Below are 21299 nucleotides of genomic sequence, written 5' to 3'. Positions count from 1 at the left end.
CAACATCCGTGAAAACAGTCACGTAAGAAAGGAAAGCTCATGATTCATCATATTGCATGCAGTCAGATGCTCTTATGCCCCTTTAATTTTGATGTGTTGCCCTTTTTTCCTATAGTGGTGTTTAAATTTCTCAGCAGAAGGTCAAAGGCCAAATGTTTTTTGGGGATGAGAGCAATTGTACACTCAGAGCAATAATGAATGTTTGTTATCTCTCAAACCCTTTCTCCCTCTGGTTTTCTGAAGAAAAACAGAATGATTATTCAGATCAGTGATATTTAAGATGTGGCAGAAAATAAGAACAATGTGTTCAAAACCAATATAAACATTTCAGCCAACCTTCCAGTAATACTGAAATTGCTTTCTGCTTCTCATCTCACCTTCACCCCACTGGCCCAAAATTCTTTGCTTTATAATGTATGTGCAAGTAAAGTTATTGCAAAATGCCCATTCATCAACATGAAATTAAAAATATGCTGATGTGGGATTATGCTTGTGACAGCCTCTTGGATATTTCTATATCACTTCATTTAGATATCCTACAGATGTGGTAGCTTCATGAACACACCAATAAGACATCTGAATAATTTAAGAGAATATTGTCAGTAGCAAATGTCACACGAAATAACTGGATGGAAAAATCCAGTTCTGTTTAATATACAACTTCCTTAAATAAGAAACAGTACATTATTACCTTGACAGGAAATCTTGAAGGGTTTTTATTATATCCTTATCACTTCATTTATTTTATATAGAAACTTCGGCTATGATCTATATGTCTGTATTGCTCATAGAAAAATAATTCTGTAAATACACTGTGAAATTTGCACATAGAGAGCAGGTATTACCCAATTTGCTTATACCTTCAAAATTGAAGAGCAAAGTGTAAATTGGCATCAGAGTTTTACAGGAATTTGGAGGTTTCAAATTCAACAGTTCAAAATGCAGCACCATTGGAGAAGATCTCTAAGCAATAAAATGATTCTGGCTGAATTAACCCTGCAAAATACTTTTCTCTCTTATCTAATAAATATTTTATGAAGAACATGAAGCAATATTCTGATGCAGTCGTATTTATCCAGTAAGCATGAGCACCAAGTGATATTCTGCATATTTAGTCTTTTATTGATGGGAGATCCATTTCAATGTTTTAAACATTTATCTTTTGGGTTTTTTTGTTCCAACAGCTTACCCAGGGGTTAAAATGGTGAGTGAAAGTCATCATGAGGCCCTGGCAGCACCGCCAGCTACCACAGTAGCAGCAGCCCCTCCAAGTAATGTCACCGAGCCAGCCAGTCCCGGAGGAGGGGGAGGAAAAGAGGATGCATTTTCTAAGTTAAAAGAGAAGTTCATGAATGAACTGAACAAAATTCCATGTAAGTAAAACTTGATTGATTAAAAAGCTTCTGTTGATACATTAGATTTAACTTGACATTTTCTTCTCTGTCGTTTATTTAGACTGCATACTAAATGCTTTCTAGTCAAAACTAGAAAAATTAGAAGGTAAATCTGATTTAGAAAGCTCCTCAAAATTAACTGGAGTAGAAAAAACAGGGTTAAACTCATATATAATTTGAGCCTATTCTTGATATGTCTGGTTGTCTTGGTAATTTTTACTGATTAATTGTTGCTGAATCATCAAAACTGGAATGGCAGAACTTCACAGTGGCCATAGGACCAATAAACAAAGTATTTCATAACAGTAACACTTAGGGTTTTGTGTTTATGATGAATGTGTGGGGGCATATTATCTTAAAGTAAAATTTGGCCAAAACTCACAAATACTGAGAAAATAAGGAAACTGTGTATCTTTGGGGATTATAAAATGTAGAAAAGGTGGGAAAATGGCTTTTTAACGAGGAAATAGCTCTAATACATTAGTAATGTAAGAAGATAGCCATGCTTTTCCCACTAAATAATTCTGTTAAATCAGCCATTGAACGTTGTTTACATGAGTTCGTGTACCTATGCAGAATACTTTCAAAGTACCAATGTATATTTCTGTGAAGTCAGCAGGGTTCTTCTGGTCTGTGCTAGGAAGTATTGATTCAAAGTTGAGGCCTCAATTTGTTCACATTCATTAAAAAATATAAGCACTAGCTTTTTGCTGTTGTTTATGTACTAGGTGTCTTGTGTACTAGGGTTCTTGTGTACTAGTACGAGGCTTCTTGTGTTTTAGTATGCATACACTGGTATTAAATATACAACTAATTTAACATTGTCAATGGTGGTTCATATAATAAAGAAAAAATCCTTTTTGTTACTGACAGAAAAATTACTTATTGATACAAGCAGATAATTTTGACACTTTGGTAGATATGAAGGTGAAGGCTGTGTGTGTCTTTTAATAGCAGGCATTAGAGAGTCATTCTGTCTTTTAATAATTTTTACTTCAAAAAATAAGTAAATGCAATATATTTTCAGGGAAGCATTTTAACGTATGTAAGAGTTTTCATTTTTAGAAGGTTATTTGTGTAAAGAAATTTTGTGTGACTGATAAAGACAGATAACAAATTAGAATATTAATCCTATTTTTTTACCTCTGAAATGGATCTTGGCAATCTGGCAGATGCTTTTTTTGCAAAATTGATATCAAACAGCTTTGCTCTGTCGCTTGAAATTCTCACTCGCAAGAATAGAGGTGTTACAGTGGTAAGAAGTCCATATGCCATTACTTTGCTAATCTGCACAATCCAGTGCAGACCATACTGAAATGAAATTGCCTGATGATATCATGGGAAAACAAAGCTACAAGAAGAAAACAGAAGAGGAAAAAAGAAAAGACAAGACATTGAGAGAGAAGCAGTCAGCATTTGAAACATTTGTCTTTCAGTTTTTGTCTCAACATGCTCTGTAAATGAGGTAGATGTCTCTTTTTCTCTAGATATTCTTTTATTTTTAAACTTAGATTTTAACATAGCAAAGGCGTGAATGGTTTCCAATATGAGGAGCTCTGTAGTTAGTCAGTCTAGGAAAAGGTCTGTAGGTAGAGAGGAACTATGAATGCACTCCTGCATACTTTTTTAAAACAGTAAAAACAATTAGTCCAATCTGGAATATCTTTCCAGATCAGACTGAATAAAGCTTCTCTTTTTTTTTTTTTTTTTTTCCTATTAATGAATCAAAAAATAAAGAACCTACTATTACATGATGAAAATGCTTACTGAGAAAAGTATACTAGGCCGTAAGACAGGTCTTATTTATTATTAAGTGCATTATAGTACCTATGAAATGTGATACCTTATGCTGATAGTGAAACTGCAACATACTGCCTCCATTTTAGAAATCTGGACTCTTATTCAAGATCATATAGTAATTTTGCAGTGGAGGGGAGAGATGAACCTGGAGTAGTCACAGATCCCATGACAATTGTCTGCTGTCCTTCTAGAGGCTGCAGGTGTGATTGGATCTTCCCAGCATCTCCATCAAATACTGGGACTGTTTAACATGACATTCTGCTGTGTATATTTATTTATTTTTAATTTTGCCATTTCAAGAAGAAAGTTGAATGTTTACTGCACTACAAAGGGTCAGAGGGCTTGGGTTTGGTTTTTTTGAAATACTTCAGTATGAAATAGTGCCATTGTTGTGTTGGAGCATTTTATAGCCCAAATAACTTTTGTTTTCCCCTTTTTATCCAGTAACAAATCCTGTGCAAAAGGACTGTAATTGACAGGTCTATATGTGTTTCTCATTTATAAACTAACAGAAACCAAATAACTTGTTATCTCCAAAATATTGGGGGCAAGAGGGGAGAGGAGACCTCATTTCCGTATTGGAAGATTATAGCATTTCCTTACTATTTGTTCAGTTTATGCCAGCAGGGAGTTGTCAGCAGGGTGCTGTTGACCTATTACAAAGCTGAGGATTTAATTGTGGTAGAAAAGTTGTTAGGCCTTATCTCTTACAGATGGTTGCAAATTTTTTTTGCAAAAACAGATCAGAATGTAAATATGGTGAACAGGCCCCATTGGGACAGCACAGATACCTGCACCTAAGAGCACTTCTAAGACCATGGGCCAGGTTTTTCCTCTGGTAGATTCAAACTGAAGACTTGACCTTGAGTCTTACACATGGCAGAAGAATGCCATAGTCAGCAATTTCTCTAATCTTTGCAGATCAGTGACAAGCCTGTTTTCTAGTTCATGTACTTTCTCACTGAAAACTTCCAAAGGTCTTATGTTCATCCCCATGTGGCAGGGAAGGCTTTGAAAGCTCAGTAGTTACTGAGAGAGGATTTTTATTTCAGTGCTCTGTTGTCTATGTGCAAGAGAGAAATAATTAAATGTTTTAGTTGCCTCTGTCTAAGATGTCTGAAGAGGAAAAATAAGTCATCATGATTTAATGGATGTATAATAGAATAAAATGTCCCTGTATTGTGAAAAAGCTTGCCTTCAATCAACTTGGTTTGAGCAATAAAAAAGCCGAGCCATAGTAGGGACTAATTTATATATAGTCTCCTTTTTCTGTTTTTTCATAGAAATTACATAATATCAAGTCATGCTTATAATAATAAAAAAAAAATATTCAAATAATGGAATGCATGATGACAAAAATAAAGGTACAGCAAACTACACCCAGCTGAATAAATACTGTTCCTTCCGTGTGGCTTATAATAGAACAGTCATCTTTTAAAAATAATATGTTTTGTAGAACACATAAAAGTCACAAGTTAAGTAGTCTAGACATACTTAACTAACTAAAAATATCAGGATTCCCATTAAGATTTCATTTTGCAAAAATACAAACTAGGGTCTGTGCAATTTAAATTCTACCAGTGTTTCCTCCTGTAATATATGGATCATAGACGTCTTATTTTGTCAAAAATAGATTAATTTAATAGAATGAGGAAATAAAACTTCTAAGAAGAAGAGAGGGCCCATTTGTATTCGTATATATTTATTTAAAGAGGAGTGATGCAGTATGTAAGCCCAGTTAAAAATTTGATTGATACAAGCAGAAATTCTGTTTTTTTCATTTATTTGTATCTCTTTAAAGTAGAACATACTCCCTATTTTGTGGCAGGAGAGTGTGGGCTTCCAAAAGCACACAAATCATTCAGAATGGTAATGTCCTAACATATATTTCACTCTGGATAAAGAAGTTTTATTACAATGAGTCATACAGTTAAAGTGCAAGAATCCTGTAAGGTTACTGAGGCATAACTGTGAAGAATTTTTTTCTCTGTTATGTAAATCCCTGCATTTTGGTTGTTAGTGGCTGATTTGCATAATCACAGTACAGTTGTTTTTCCTTAACTGCACTGTGTATAAAAGTCACTCTATCTTAGTTGGTTCTTATACTTTCTATCCCAATTTATCTTTAATCTGCAGAATTTTTAAGTTGTTTACCAGAAGGTGAAAAAAGGCATCATCTCTGCTTTTACACTTTGCATTTTAAATGTAGTAATTCCAACACCTGAAGAATGGGGTAAAACAAAGCAGATAAAATGGCACTTACACTTCTGAAAACAAAATTGCGTTAAAAGACTTTATAAGATATATTGGTTCTTTCCTTCCTTCTTCTCACTGCTCTTCTATCTGGGCCTCTGTCTACAGTCTAGGAAAACTTCTGCCATACATTTACTATAAGCAAGTTCTAGCAAGACTATAGGAATGCAAGACAGCAACAGCTTTTGGGCAGAGGCTTTAAATGTCAAGATTCTTATACTAAGCATACACAAATAAAACTTAACATCAATCAGCATTAGTTTACTTAATAAGCATCTGTGTAAAAGCAAAGTGATCTTGATGTGTTTCCTAAGAACACATTCCTGTATGAACAGAAGACCTTGTTCTGCCAGCAAGGTAAATAAAACAGCAAAAATCCAATAAAATTCCAGCATATGTCTGTCTGAATAATGATATGCTGTTAATGCTTCTGGTAAAATCTTGAATAGCTGTAACATCTGGATGCACTGAATCCAGGAAACTATCATTACCTCTTTAATAGGAAGTTACTGCATATCACTAATGCTCTTTGCTATCTTATATTGTAATTGGATAAAAAGTTACGTTTTTATACCAATCTTATTCTGAAATGTTTGGCTGGCTTGCAACCCCATTTGGCCTCACTAGCTAGTGCTCAAAACCCCTAAATTTGATTCATCGTGTACAGATGACTGATAATCCCTCAAACCAGGAGCTCAAAACTGTATGATGATTCAGACTAAAACCTGATGTTCAGTGCAGACTTGTTTCACATTCTGTTTGGAGATACTCAGCAAAAGGTTTATTTTCCTCTCTTTGGCTTAGTGAATAACTGCCAAAACCAAATGGGACTGGAGGCTGTAAAGGAAATTGTAAAAAATACAAAAGTAGCTGTAAGTCTCAGGTGGTTTAATTCTAAATAATAGTTTAGTAAGCTGCAGTGTGGAGTTGTAGATATATTTGGGTAAATTAGCAAATAAAATAATGCTGGATTTATATGCTTAGCCATTTAAATTAAAGTTTCAGCATTCAGCAGTCATCTTAGACACACCTCTTAATTTCTTTTTCCCTGATGGTCTCTGCAGTTCTGCCCTTCTGCCTGTCTTGATTGACCAGCTGAGGTTGTGTTAAGAGTTCTTATTACCCTCTATGAATGGCAGTAAAGCTTATTTCTTAATTTTTCATTCATATTTGGCATCAAGATTATCAAGGAGATATTATTGAAATTTGTCTATTATAAGAAAATTGATGATTTTGTGCATAGGGTCTTTCTGAAACTTAATTTCTGTGGAGCTTCCATCTTGATCATTTGAAGAAAATAAATTCAGGCTGTTATTTCTCTGCTTCTCCTAATGGTTCCTGGAGTACAAGTGTCACTGGCACAGGGAGGAAAGGGCACAATCTTTCCTAAGTGCATAAAAAAGAAGCAAAATCCTGATAATAGAGTGTTTTCAGACTTCAAAACCAGATTAATAGAGACAAATACCATAAAATCAGAATAAAGTTCTCAGCAATAGGCTATGATTTATATTTCCATGGCACATACCAATGTTAGTCATTGCCTAAGATCTTCTTAGGTAAGCCAGAAAAAAAACTGAGTCTCTGTTCCAGAGACCTTCCTATCTAAGTACTAAGCAAGTACTAGCTGTCTGCCTGCAGAAAGCAAGGACTATGTATATGTATGTTCATATACATATACTTTTGTACATAGTTTTGTCAATACAGCAAGCAGTGATCTCAGGTTAGGAACAGTCTGGCATTGCCAAACTCTATTTAGGTATCCTGGCAAAGGGGATTTGTAAGGAGAGATTTAGAGGACAGTAAAGATGTTTCTTATTATTCAGGCAAGTCTCAAGAACAGTGCTGGAGGAAGTGGGAAACCATAAATTCAAGTCTTCTTGTTTCCCTTCCTATCAGCAAATCATTGGCCGTAGCTCATGCCAAGCAAATACATGCAGCTTTACACTGGGGGAGAAACAGGATAAATCAGAAATAAAGATTTATTTTGGAACACAGTACAAGTACAAGAAAGAGCTATCACTGTACACTAATAGAGGGCAAAAAATCATTATTTCTAAATATAACAATTTAAATGCAAATCTCAATTTACTGAACCCCCCAGTCCCAGAGTTCAGTGATTACATGAGAACTTGAGCATTACTTTTTTTTCATTACATAAAAGTTTCTAGATCACCTGCTGGTAGGGAAAAGCTTGAAAATACTGCCCAAACACATCCAGAAGACACAAAAATCACGAGACAAAGAAAAACAATTCAACTCTGTTATTTTATAAACTCATAATAGGAAAATACTTTAATTATTTTTAGGGGTCCAGCATATTTTGAATGCTTGAAATTAGGAGTCCTGAAAATACAGCTTTTAAATCCAGAGTATCTAAAAAGATACTGAGAAGTGGAAGAATGGAAGTGAAAAACTCATAAAGCGGAATATGGATGAAAATACCTTCTCTGGAAGGAATAGCGTGTGGTCTGAGATCCTACTGAATTATACTCTTGATTTTTTAATGATTGATTCTGTCATGAAGAAAATTTTTACAATCCAGAAGTTATTTTCATATACTTTCTAATAGGCTCCCCTTATCATGTCCTGTACTTAAACTTTTGGATGCACGACAGCTGCCAATTTGATCTATATACAGGACCGAGCTAGGAATCTCAGGCTGTTAGTACAAGCCACTCTAGCATGACCCAGAAGTGCTGCTGCAGACTGGCTGGATCCAGCACCAGCAAGCACACACGCTTGTCGGGAGGTCACACATCTCCTCCGATCAAAGCAAGCTCAACCCACACATCTGACACACTTAGGTCCGAGGGAGGACCCTATTCCTACGCTGGCCGTTGTCTTGGCTCCTTGGACAAGCCGAGGAGGAAAGGAGAAATCAGAAGAGCAGACTCCTACAGCTTGAACCAGAGCACCAGTTGCAGCACCCTCCATCCCCAGCACAGGGGGAGCCTGTCGCATGCTAAACTCGTCCTCTTCTGCAACGCCTTGAAAAGGCACTGTCCTGTCATCCAGGAAATACTGTCTCTTAGCCAGAAGCTCACTGGGAGTGTAACAACAGTGTCAAACAGAATTACAGATTATTGATTCGATGTATCTGAAGCATTGTTTTCAGAAATAGCAGTTGGTTTTGAGTCGTATAATCTGAAAGAAGGGGAAGGAGAAGCAAGTTCTTTTGTAAAATACATGATGCTGAGAACATTTCAGCAAAATATAAGAAAACAAAAAACCCTGTTCAGATTAACTTTTACAGCCATGGGGATGAAATTCATCTATAGCAGAAACAGGGGTGAGCAGCTACCTTTGGTTTGGTGACAGAGTTTTAACAAGGGGTGCCAGAGTACCCCCAAGGGTCTCCTCTAGCACATCACTGTGGTTATTATTTTATATGTTACAACTACTCTGGTAGGTATTTTATTGCACTGTAGATATGTCAAGTTGTGCCAATGCCTTATAAATTGAGTAGAGAATTCAATTTACAAGCAGAAAACAGAACATGGTTGCTGGCTTCCTGTCAGTACTGGGAATGTATCTTAAAATTTCGTTACTTTGTTTGAGAGAAAGTGCACTAAAATTATGTTTACACGCATAAAATAAACACAATCTTTGCTAGTCTTTTTCAAACTTACCTGCAGATGAAGTGTCTACAGAAATTACCCATTATCTGTTATGATTCAGTTTGTAATCTTGCTCTGAAAATGAGAGTTCATGGAATGATTGTTCTGAATTTAAAATTGAGAATACATTTAAAGATAGATTCTCAGCAGCATATTGCATAAAATAAAACAAAACAAAACAAAACAAAACAAAAACACACTTGGGACTATGTTTAATAGATTTGCTTTTTAAAAGTATGGTATAAATGGGCAATGAAAATATAGGAATTACTGTTAGGACTGATATTCCATCCTTACCTCAGCCAGTTGTGCCAAGGCACTGTGGCAGGCTAGAAGATATTCTCTTGCATTTTTATAAGAACCAAGAGTAGGTAATAAAGCCTCTTATTCTGAGGCACTGTTGGCACAGCTGAAGAATAGAATGTCATTCTTTGTTGTTATTGTTAACTATACTACTTAGAAATGAGTGAGTTTGCTGCTGAGAATTATCCAAACAAAGTCTTCCCTGAGGAATTATAAATGTATAATATCATCCTTATTTTGATTGATATATTTTTTTTAACGTATTTAAACTTTTTTTGAACAGACAAGAATTCCTTTATTGATATATGAAGTGTTTAAGATATCTGGTCATCAATGCCATATTGACAAGGTGGGTGAAATGTTAAGCAAGTGCCCATCAACAGGAGCTTTCAGGAATGCTGTAGGTCCATAGCATCCTTCCTTGCATTCCTTTTATCTTTTTAGTCTGGCTTGCGTTTCAAGTGAGATCTTGAACTGGTCTAGGACTGAAAATCTCTATTGCTTCCAGAACACGCAGCCAGTTTGCAAGAGCTGAGGAGGTGGCCTCAAATCTTCAGAAGGATCTTGGTATGGGTAGACTTTGCTCTGAGTCCACAGAAGGAAGCTGTGCTGCTGAACTTGAATGACTGCCTCATGGAGGCTGAGTTCCAGCTGGCAGCTGAGCGAGCCATCTGCCTACTCCTGTGCAGGTTTCTGAATCTGAATCTAATCTTAATTATCAACTTCAGCAAGAGCTCCCTAATTTGCTCACAGCCCCTCTATCATCTGGGGGCATGTTTCAGTACTGTAGCTGGCACTGTTTCCCTATTGCACTGAGAGCTGCCAAAATGAAAGATGAGGTTTGTCCTTTCAGATGGGAAAGGCATGTCAGCCCATATCTAAAAAGGAGCTCCAGAAATGCTCAGGGTTTCTACACTTAGCTTTTAGGAACCAGGCCCTGGAAGACAAATTCACAAATCTGAGTTAAACGCCTTGGTTCTCTTCAAAATGACACAGAAACAGAAGGCCCAGGTTTATCTGGAAGGAAAAACTGGAGGAACACGTGTCTGAAATGGTACTGGTCTCATAGACTTTGATATCTAGGAAAATCCCTAGGTTAGACCCTTAAACAGGCAGATTCATAGCCTGAAAACACTTTCCCTGGACTTAGAGACCTGATTTCTCTCACGTTGAGAGCAAATGTTTCACTCTCTTCTGCCAGTGTACAATCTGATAAAGAGCAAGAGCACTGGAGCAGAGGCCTGGCTGAAGGACAACATGTGCATTTTGCTGCAAAATGCTATTGGACAAAATAAGCAAATAACACTGGATATTTAGGGCTGCTTACTCTTAAACAAATGTCCCTCACTAGGCTACAGAGTATGACCCCATGAATCCTGAATTTATTTCCTAGATGTTCCAAGTTAGTTTTCCATCTTGATCCCTTGATTTCCTTTAGTCTCAGGAAGACCAGGAACTCAGGTATTTTAGGCTGCAGTCTGAATGATATTCCCCAGCCTTTGCTGGCAGCTCCCATGTCATCAGTTTGAAGCAGCCACACAAACCACACAAACCATTCACATGACACACTGCAGCAAGAGTGGCAGTTCCTTGAAGAGGAAGGGAGAAGGAGTATCCTAAAGCTGGTGAGCTGCTAGTAGGATTGAAAGTCATTTCCACGTGAGAAGCTTTCTCCCCATAGAGCTGTGTCAGGACCATCCCCTCTATGGTTGTACCCCAGTGGGGAGGAAACCTCCAGGACTAGGACAGGCATCAGATTATGGTTTTTTTAACTGGAAACAGAAAGACAATACATCTTAACATAGTCAACAATGTTGATAATAATTTTTATACCTTTCTTACAGATATTTTTATTGTCCTTCCTTATCAGAGTTCATTGAATTTTCTACTTTCCTTCTGTGTTACTCCATTTATGCATTTATTAACACTTTCCTCCTAGCCAGAGCTCACATGAAAAATTGGCACAACCAATATAGGTGCTAACCCAACATTCAGACTTGTTTCTTCTTTAGGTTTCAAACCTCATTTCTCCTCCAGAGCCAGCTATTTTATCATGTTTTCTAAGACCTCAGTACCCAGTTTTCAGCAAACACTTGCTGTAAGCTTGAATACAGCATTTCAGGTCTCAGCACTGGAGTCGGTTATTTGTTTTCAATATGCCATGGGTGCAGATTTACTTGCTCTGTGGGCAAGGGAAGTAGGACAGAGGAAGATAAGGCAAGCTTACTATTCATAAATTTTAGTCTAGTGTAGCATTTTAGATTACAACTCAGTGATGGTAATCACGTTAATGCAAACTGTTCCAGAATACCAATTTTTAAACTCTCTTGCCTCGTGGAATATTTATTGATGAGTTTTAAGTCCAAGGACAGTGAGGTGGCTAAGATGACAGAAATAGTATGGGATGTGGACAGGACCAGTGGACAAACAAGAAAGCTTAATGCTACCTGAACCCAGGGCATAACATTAATGATGATAACATAGCATTAAAAAATGTCAAAATTGACCTGAACTATTCTGCAACAGCCATGCATTTATTTAACAGTGATTGTACGGTACAAAAATACTTATGCACATTGCTTGTCTTGATATAAATATAGGTATGTAGGAAGAGACAAAATGGAAGAAGGAAGCTATTTACAACAACCATTTCTCTATTCAGTTAATGTATTAACTGAAATGTTTAAACTGTGCAACGTTCTTGATTTGCAACAGCTCATTTTTGTTAGGAACCTACAGATGGCTGGGCTTTGATTCTGCAAAGTGCATGGATCTGTCCAACATTGCTACTACTTTTCACTGCCACCTAGAATAAGAAAACTAGCTATAATTTTATAATGATAATAAGCATTTTTATTATGTTGAACTGAATATTTGTCACAGTAATTCCTGATAGAAGAGGAACAGAAAAAATACCCTCTTTAAAAACAACCAACCCCCTAAATTATGTCAACATTAGGTAAAATAATTTGTGGTACCAGATCCCTGATGGCATACCAACACTAGCTGAACCCTGCATGCAGGATGAGTGCAAATTGATGAACAATTTTTTTCTTGTTTTCAAGTCTTTTTCCTGACTGACCTACAGCAATCCTGTAAATAACCTAAAAGGCAACAGAAATACATTCTTACTTGATATATAGTCATGCAAGTATAACATGGGTATGCAGGCTGAGTTCAGGTACTGAAATGATACACAGCAGATTGTAGAATTTCAGAAGGTTTAATCCAGTAAAGTACTTAAATGTGTACTAGCCTTTAAGCTCCTGAATAGTGCGTTGAATTAAATTTGTTACACAGAAGTGGTTTAGGGAATCAAGACTGTAAACACTTACATTTCCAATACGTGCTGCAATTTACCTGATGAACTGTTACATTAATTCATATTTTAACGTAAATTAATTTTACTTTAGCTATGGTTATTTTAAAAATTTGTAACTCTACAAGTGATGTAATTTTAGAGACACGTACCACACACACATATAGTGGTAGTAGCAAATTTCTTTTAAGAATTTCATAAATATCTGTGATTTTTTTACCTTCTATTTCATTTTAGTAGGCTGCCTGCTGAGAGTTGTACCCTCTTTTGTCACATGGCTTATTATCACAACACACATTTTCATTATTGTTGTCAAAAAAAGACAGCATTTAGGGCAGTTGTTTAGTTTAAATGATCAGTAGAGTGCTACTTTGAGATCATTTGGGACAGGGGGGACTGAAATTTTCTGATGGAAGCCATTGGAAGAATGTAATTACCTCACTTGGGATTTGGGCCAACCCTGCAAACATCCAATTTCCACAGAAGTGATTGAGGTTCTTTGCATTTAGTTTAATGAGAGTTGGATGGGGCTGTAAGGCATTACAATCCTTTTGGGAAAATCCCAGGGGATCTTTCATCACCACAGAAGCTGAGGACGTTGGTTTTATGCATCCTCCAAAGTACAGCAGCCCTTGCATCAGCGTGTCTCCACTGCTGTTCCCCAGCATTTCTGGCTCAGGGGGAAGCAGGCCACCACCGTGCTGCTTTCTGTGCCTGAGAGGTATCCAGGGTACTGGCAGATGAAGTTGTTTAGCTTTCTTCTGGGTTTAGGTCATCCATGAGCTTTAGTGAGTTGTTCAGCTGTTTGGTGGGTGTACTGGAATATTGTAGCAATGATCAGGGAGTGGATGTGATGCCACACTAATTCCTCCCTCCTTTCTGCTTTGGCGCTGAGAAGCATCTGAAAGTCATCACCAGACCTTCACAGGGTTTAAGACTCTTTCCATGACTGGAACCCAGTAGTACTTTAATCCCTGCAGACAAAATTATAGGATTGTCTCCAGTGCTACTGCCAGCTCTCTGTTCAGGCAGACTTTTTAAAAATCTTTCCCCTGGTATTGGGGAATTAAAATGCCCTAGGAGCATACATTGTATCAGTCATGTATGCTGAAGTGGATCACTTTTAATAGATTGGCAAATGCTGTAATGCCTCTGTTTCCAAGTTGGTTTTGCTTTGGTTTGTTTTTTGTATGAGGTAAAGACAAGCTGTAATACACTTATGTCAACATAGGAGTAAAATAAATTATGTCCATGCTTATAGTTGTTGGGAAGTGTATTTACCATCCAGTTCCCAAACTTAATGAGACTATACCCAAACTGTGAGGATGTTGAATTACAGCAGTTTGTTACTCGTTCAGCATTGTCAGAATGAGTTTTGGGAGCCATTAGGAGACTGAAGAGTCAGTGAGGATTCTTGATGTAGCAAAAGCAATGCTGATATTCCCTGTTTTCCAACAATATTTTATGGGGCAATGAAAATAAAGGGGTTTTGCATTAGTATTGTGTTTGTAATGACATTTGGGGAGTGGAGAATTGAGAGATGTAAAATATCTGTGTTCCTGTCCTGATGTTAGGTGAACTTAAAATTGCCTTTTCTAAAGTAAAAAAAATAATAGTGAGTCTTTCCCCAAGAAGGTGCAACATTTGCTTTCACCAGAGAGATGACCGTTAATGACAGTATATGTCTTCACAATCTACATGTCAATAGGTCTGATGTTCTGAGAATTACTGTTACAGAGTATGTTGATGAGATGAATGGCTTGTAAGCATTAAAGGTCACATCTGTGATCTGAAAGTAAATGATAACCAATTTGTGACTTACAACTCCAGTTCTGTCACCAGCTTTCATCTACTGCCTCTTTTCCTTACTTTTTCCTGGTTCCCTCATCACACAGCACATTCTCTCATTTACACTTCCTGCCTCTTCAGAAAAAATAAAGTTTTGCCATGCTAAGACTTTCACAGAGAATACAGTTACAAGAGGAAAGTTAAAGCCTCTGAAATTTTTTTGACATATGGCTGACAGAGGCATAAGGCTCCCTGCCAGTGCTAGTCTGCTCTCTGTTCTCCAGGCTGTCTGTCTGCCATAGGATACTTCTGATGAAAAATAATAAATATAAAACAATATATCTCTACTTTTCCCTCTACTTCACACAAAGCTTGCTAAGAAGTGAAAAGCATTCAGCTAACATTTTAGCAAAGCAAACTGAATACTGATGTTTATTTTTTAGTAACTTCAAGACTAATGTACTGTAAAATGTACAATTTTTTCTTGTCACAGCGGCAGAATTCATGAGGGTAGGACTTGATTTTTTGCTCAAGAATAATAGGGCTCTTGTCAGTGGTTGTTCTTTACCCCATGAATATGTTGAACGTTCTTGCAGTTAACTATGAACTGGAAACCTCATATGCCCGCTCAAGTGTTTCCTAACTGCTACTAACTATGCTACCAGTTGGGCAAGAAATGTTTTTGGAAGGAGAGTCAGAAGAGAAAAGCATGTTGCATATGATGCTGTAATGTCAATGGCAGTCAGCAAAACTGTGTGTGACCTCAGATAAGGATCAACAGTTGAGACAAGCCAGGATAAATCACAGCGTTGCCAAGTTGAGAGAGAAGCCAAAGGAAAATTGGTTACAGTTCTGGCTTCCAGAAGGTTGTTTCCTGGCATGAGCTGGCTCAACTTGAAGGCATGTGAGGCCAATTAAATGAGTATTAGCCACTTGCAAGGGGTATGCCTGTCAGAAGCTGCTTTCATAAAGGGATAAAAGGCCTATTAATCAAAATATAGTCTACATGTTGGCTGTAATTAAAATACTTTGACTAGAGAGCTGTTTAAAATGGTTTATTTTGGGGTGGTATTTTTAACAATTCAATGGTTGAATCCGTGGAAGCCACTGAAAAGATATTGGATCTCTAAGCCATCAGCAATGAGGTAAATGGCATTTAGTTTTGCTCTAGGGAAGGATTTCTTCTTTCATCAAGTGTCACCTCTACCATAATGTGCCTGAATAAATATAACTAGCTTCACTTACTTTAATGGATTCTCCTGGGACAACACTGCCAACATAAGTTATTTATGATTTGGGATGGGTTGAATGCTAGTCACAGCACAAAAATATCACCTTCTAAGCTTACTACACATTACAGGTGATGGAGACAAAAACTTTATCCTTATTAAAGGACTATTTCACCATAACAATAAAATTTATTGGCCCATTTTCTCCTCCGCCAACTCTACTTCTCATATACTATAGTGTTACTGTATGTAGCCATGACTTCGGTGCTAAATCTCTATTGAAAAGGAATATTGATGAGGTCTTCCTTTTCCTCAGCTCAAGGACAGGCTCCTCACCACCTAGCAGATCCAGGAGTTTGTGACAAGTCTGATTAGAAACACTCGAACTGTCATCTCAAAATAAGCAGAATTTATCTACTAGTTTCTGGAAACCCTTTTTGAGATTTAACCAAATACATCCTAGTTCTGCTGTGCTGTGCAGTAATATGATAGTATCAGTGATCAGAAAGTAAGGCAAATATTCACAGATTTATTTCTGACATAATTTGGGCAAATCAGTATTATTTTGCTGCATTCCTTGGTTATTGAAAATATAGCAAAGGCAATACAGGGTTAAGATTTAAATTCTATTAAGTGTTGTGCTCACCAATATAGTTGACATTTAAGTTTAGAAGTTAGAAACTTTGCATCAGATGTCCTATGTTGTTTTTAAAAACAATTTCTCTCTTACTGTATTTTGTATCTTACCTGCTTTTTACCATATATAAATTACCATTCTGTATTTATGGTGGCTTAAAACTGTGCTGATTTAAAGAGAGTTCACAGGTGGCTGAAACAATAAAACCTTCATACATTATAAAAGCAGTCTGTCTTATGAGTACTGTATACTGAGCGAATGTAGGAGAAACGTGATCAAAGTAATACCAGAGTAATAGTAAAAATAATAAATAAAAATACCCAAACAATAAATAAATAATGGCTAATTAGTAAACTAAATAATACATAATAAAGAGTAAAACAAGTAAATGCAATGTCCTTAACGCAATGTATGTACAGCCACATGTTTGTACCACCCTCTAAAATCTCCAGATTGCAGTGAAATCAAAATATGATGTAAAAATAACAATGTGCTTGATAGTCCCCTTTTCATTCCTTAGGAGATGTATGATATCATAGTAAAATACAACATCAAGAAAATCTAGATCTGAATAAAATTTCCCTCATATAAAGTTAAATGCTTTTCATTTTGAACTTTTCTTTATGCTATGTATTTAGGAGAAGGAAAACACAATTTTTGTGAAGTCTCTGTTACCCTAAGGCTTTTTAGTGTAGTGCACAGTACTGTTAACCATCAGTGCACGTATTCACAAAGGGGGATATTCATTCTGCTGCATGGACCTCTGTGACAGCCTGTGCAGCTCATAAAGCGCACCTTAATATAGGTTTTGGATTATGAAAGATGCCTTTTTCAAGCTTCTAAAATTGGACTAAATTTCACACCAGCATATAGAAAAATACCCTGAAAATGACTATTTGATTAGTAATTTCAGACTGACATTTCATTTGAAAATTAGTTATGACTTACCAAAATATCCCTTTTCTATGAATCACCATACTTATCTTTCCTAGGTTAAAGGAATGCTGTCAAAAACATGCAATGCTTTTTTCCTGTGTATTAGTAAGTTCACCTCAAGACATAATCCTACAAACATTGTTCAGCATAGTTTTGCTGAAATTAATAGAACTATTTACAACTGAAAGGACTCAAATCAGAGCTCTACTTGTCTAGGAACATGAGGCAGCAAAGAAAATTACTTTAATGGGACAATTTTGAGAATTTTCATCATTTATGATTTCTTTTTGATAACAGAGCCCTCTATGTACTTTTTTTCAAACACAAGACCCAATTTTCCCTATGGGATTTATCTTCCTTATCTATTGCTCTTTTACTTGGAGGCTGTATTTTCATTCTTGGAACTAGTGGGACTACAGTGGAGCTAAAGAAGGAAAGGGAAATGCTGATAGTCTTGTCACCAATTTTATTTTGTAATAGGGATAGTTTCTAAGGCACTATCATGAGAGGAGGAAGAACATTGTTTGCATCTTACTCAGAGCCTAAGTAAGTTTAAACCCACGTATCTCACCGCATAGAGAAGAGAGAGAGCCTATGGGCTATAGGTTAGACTGCATGAAGAATGCATTACTCATCCCTCTCTACTGAAATTGATTCAGAAATCCTCCGTGAGAGAACCAGGGACTCGGGAACATTGTTCTGTGGGAGAAGTAGCTTAGCTTCTGGTTTATGTCAGGTAAATAGCTCACTGGTTAGGCTAACAACCAAGAAAAGAGAAGTCTCCAAAGCTGTACTCTCAATCCTATTTCAGTTTTTCACAGAGTTAATATTTCATCTAAAACAGCAGGAAGAGTCAATTTGCTGGTTTCCTAGGACAGTGTCATATCTACAGTATAGTTCTTCCATGCTCTCATTCCATGAATCTGCTCTAACACAGAGTGTGGCCTGATGTGGAGAATTTCCCAGGAATATAGATCCATGACTGTCCATAGAGTCAATGACATATTGGAATTCAATATTTTAGCAATCTGGATATTACTAAATTCAACATTTTAGCAATCTGGTGAGCCTTGAGAAAGGGAGAAATAAACAATGAGATCTGGAAATCCGCTTTACCCTGCATGGAATCAAGCTCCTGCCAAGCACCATACATTTCTGTCTTTGGCTTTCTATAAACATAGCTATTTTAGATTGCAACAGGATCAAGATGGTTCAGACTATTTCTCTAAGGTGGAAGTATGCGGAGTATCGTTGTCTACTGTAGTACCCCATGGAAGTATATTGTGATGAACTTTTCATCAAGATTTGTCCTCCTTTGACCTTCTTTCATCTTAAGAATAACTGCTTTAAGCATTTTAAGACAGTTTTCTGACATGAAGTTTCTTACCTGAATTTTTGAGAGAGAGAGAAAAAAAGATAAAACACTGGAATTTATTCTTTTACATTAGTCTCACAGTCTGTAGATTGTATGCTGGGTAGAGGATTATACACATTATTTTATTACCTCATTTCTATTTCAGTTCTAAGTGCTAGAATCGTTTATGGCAAAATTTCAATTGAGAACAATAAGTTTTCATACTGAATACAATGTCTGTGGAATGTTTATGTGCCAGGAAAAAAAAAAAAAAAAAAGGGGATTCTGTAATAAGAATATTTTAAAAGAAGTCCCTCAAGAAGACAAGATTTTAATCATGCTTGGTTTTGCTGTGGACAACTCACTTCAGTCACGTAACACATCTGCAAAAGTGTTTTTTTGTAGCTGGGTTCTGCATTAATAAGTGAGACTGAAGGATGACTTATGACTTGAAGCTTTTTTCTTTTTTCCAACTGTATCATTTTGCCTAATGAAAGGACATTACCTCCCCCCAAGTCGATGTGGCCTCCGTTGCTGTTGTAATGTATCTGTGGATACATTATCACTGCTTCTGCTTCTGTGAATGAACAATTCCAAAGCAGCTACATAGAATGTATTTGCTGACTACTCACCTGCTATTAAAGTGGTTCCAAATAAAGTGAAATGGCAGACACACTGACTCTTGGAAGCTCTTTCCAACTATAAAAGGAATTTTGTGTGTTCTCTGCAGCATTCAAGCTGCTTTACAGATGCACCATATTTAATTAGATTAGTTTTAATTAGACTGCAGATGCAAAGTTGCATCTGTATATCACTATTAGTCTGTTTTGAGGCACTTTCAGCCAATAACAAACCACAGTCTCATTTGCATTCATTTAAATGTGTTAACCTTTTGTTTACTGGAATGGTCACTATGGAAGAACATATATAATTTAGAGATTTGTGTGTTGTTATTGTCATGTGGCACCATATGCAGAAAATGAAGCAGCCTAAGAGACAGTCATGTAAGGGAAGAAAAAAGAAAATTGCACTGAAGAATTAATTCACTTTTAAATAAATCTTTCTGAGATTTCCATTTATACTTATTTCAATTCCTTTACAGTACTTATTTTCCAAGACAATCTTTGCAAGCTTTGGACTTTATTAATTGCTCTTCTACCCTTAATGTTTGTTTTCTTTATGATCTTTTCATTTTTATTTCTTCATGCTTCACAGAGCCCATTTTCTTTTGCTGCCTCTCTCTTTCTGTTCTGAGCTTAACTCAGCTCTGCGGAGACAGAGGATTAATTGTTCATTACTGGTGATGCTACAGGTTTGAAAGAATTGTTGATTAGCTATTTCAAAGTTCTTATTAGGAGAGAGCCCAGCTGCTTCTTTAGTTAATGGCGGAGTACTTGCAAGAGGAATTGGGAACCTGCAACAGAAACCTCGCTGGACAGAAGTCATCAGGACTATAGCCATTGATTTCAGCAGACCGACTTCTAATTCCAGAAGTGATTATTTTTCCAGTGCTTAGTTACGGCATTCCCTTTTAATTTTTATTTCTCTGTTCTGGCCAAGCTTGGGGTTAATCACTTCAAGTTCGATTGTATTTATATAGAGATGGAAGAAAGAACTCTGTGTACTTTTAATTTTAATATTTGATCATTTTTTCAGCCTCTTTGATCAGTAGCAATGAAATTAATCCAATGAGAAGAATGGGGTTTAATTAAATTATTTTAAGAAGAGGGATGCACTTTTGAGCAATGAGGGGATGCAGTGGCTGTTAAATAGCTATAAGAAAATGTGTCTATATAGAGTAGCCGCTATGGTTGACTGTAAATACTGAAGCAAATATTACTGGAGTGGAAATATACCAGTCTCAGGAGAGAAGCTTACACGGGGCATGGTGTTAGATTGACCACTCTCAAGTTTTAGTGACATTCTTTGTGATCCTTGAAGCAAGTCACAGGTCATCCTTTCCTGGCTTTCCTTTAAAAGGAAAACAATGATTTTCTCTGACTATGTCAATTAGCAAATTGTCATTCAGAAAGCAATTTGAAGATAAAAAGCAATGAACATGAAGTAGTGTCAACCAGAGGACTGTAGATCCAAGTCTAGTATAGAACTTGTGAGTCAGACCCTGATGACCATTTACTGCAGAAAAGTCAAACAAGAATGTGTGATACCTGATTTTCAAAGCTGGCATAAGCTCCCATTTCTTATTCTCTTTGTAGTGAATAAAAGAAGCCAGTAGCATTTCAGCACTGAGTTTTCGACATGCCCTCACAGGAATGCTTCACTTAGTGGAGAAAGTCTGGCCTGGACATACCTACAGGATCAATCTGTGCTGATCACACTCTGTGTCAATAGGACACTACAGAAGGAGATGGAGGAAAAGGATGTTCTTTGTGTGACTTGAGCTCATACAATTAGATCCCATAAGGAACGGAAGTGCTCAGGATGTGTCTGTGTTTAATTTGGGCAGCATAAGGTAAAACTGACACCTACTGCAGGCTATCAAAGGTGGACTCTGGTACTGAGAGAGGGGATTTATTTCTTTCTGTCATATCCAGAAAAAAATGACTGACATAATTTGAGAAGAGCTTGCAGCCTGCATTCAGTATTACATGGCTGGACTTCAAACACAGCACAGGTGGGACTCAAGGGGCCTCAGAATGATGAAAAGC

The 21299-nt window shown here is 36.7% G+C and overlaps 1 protein-coding gene across 4 annotated transcripts in view; it reads left to right on the top strand.

Moving 5' to 3' along the window:
- SYT1 (synaptotagmin 1) overlaps positions 1-21299 on the top strand; it is a 360537-nt gene that overhangs the window by 226516 nt on the left and 112722 nt on the right. For all 4 annotated transcript variants that reach the window (XM_042793239.1, XM_042793237.1, XM_042793238.1 and 1 more), the window contains one exon: positions 1185-1373. In XM_042793239.1, the coding sequence (XP_042649173.1) occupies positions 1202-1373 (172 nt within the window). In that variant the 5' untranslated portion in view covers positions 1185-1201. The remainder of the gene's footprint in view (positions 1-1184; positions 1374-21299) is intronic.

This window comes from Tyto alba, unplaced genomic scaffold (genome assembly GCF_018691265.1).
Source record: "Tyto alba isolate M040663 unplaced genomic scaffold, T.alba_DEE_v4.0 Super-Scaffold_2, whole genome shotgun sequence".
NCBI lineage: Eukaryota > Metazoa > Chordata > Aves > Strigiformes > Tytonidae > Tyto > Tyto alba.
This window is presented reverse-complemented; position numbering and strand designations above follow the sequence as displayed.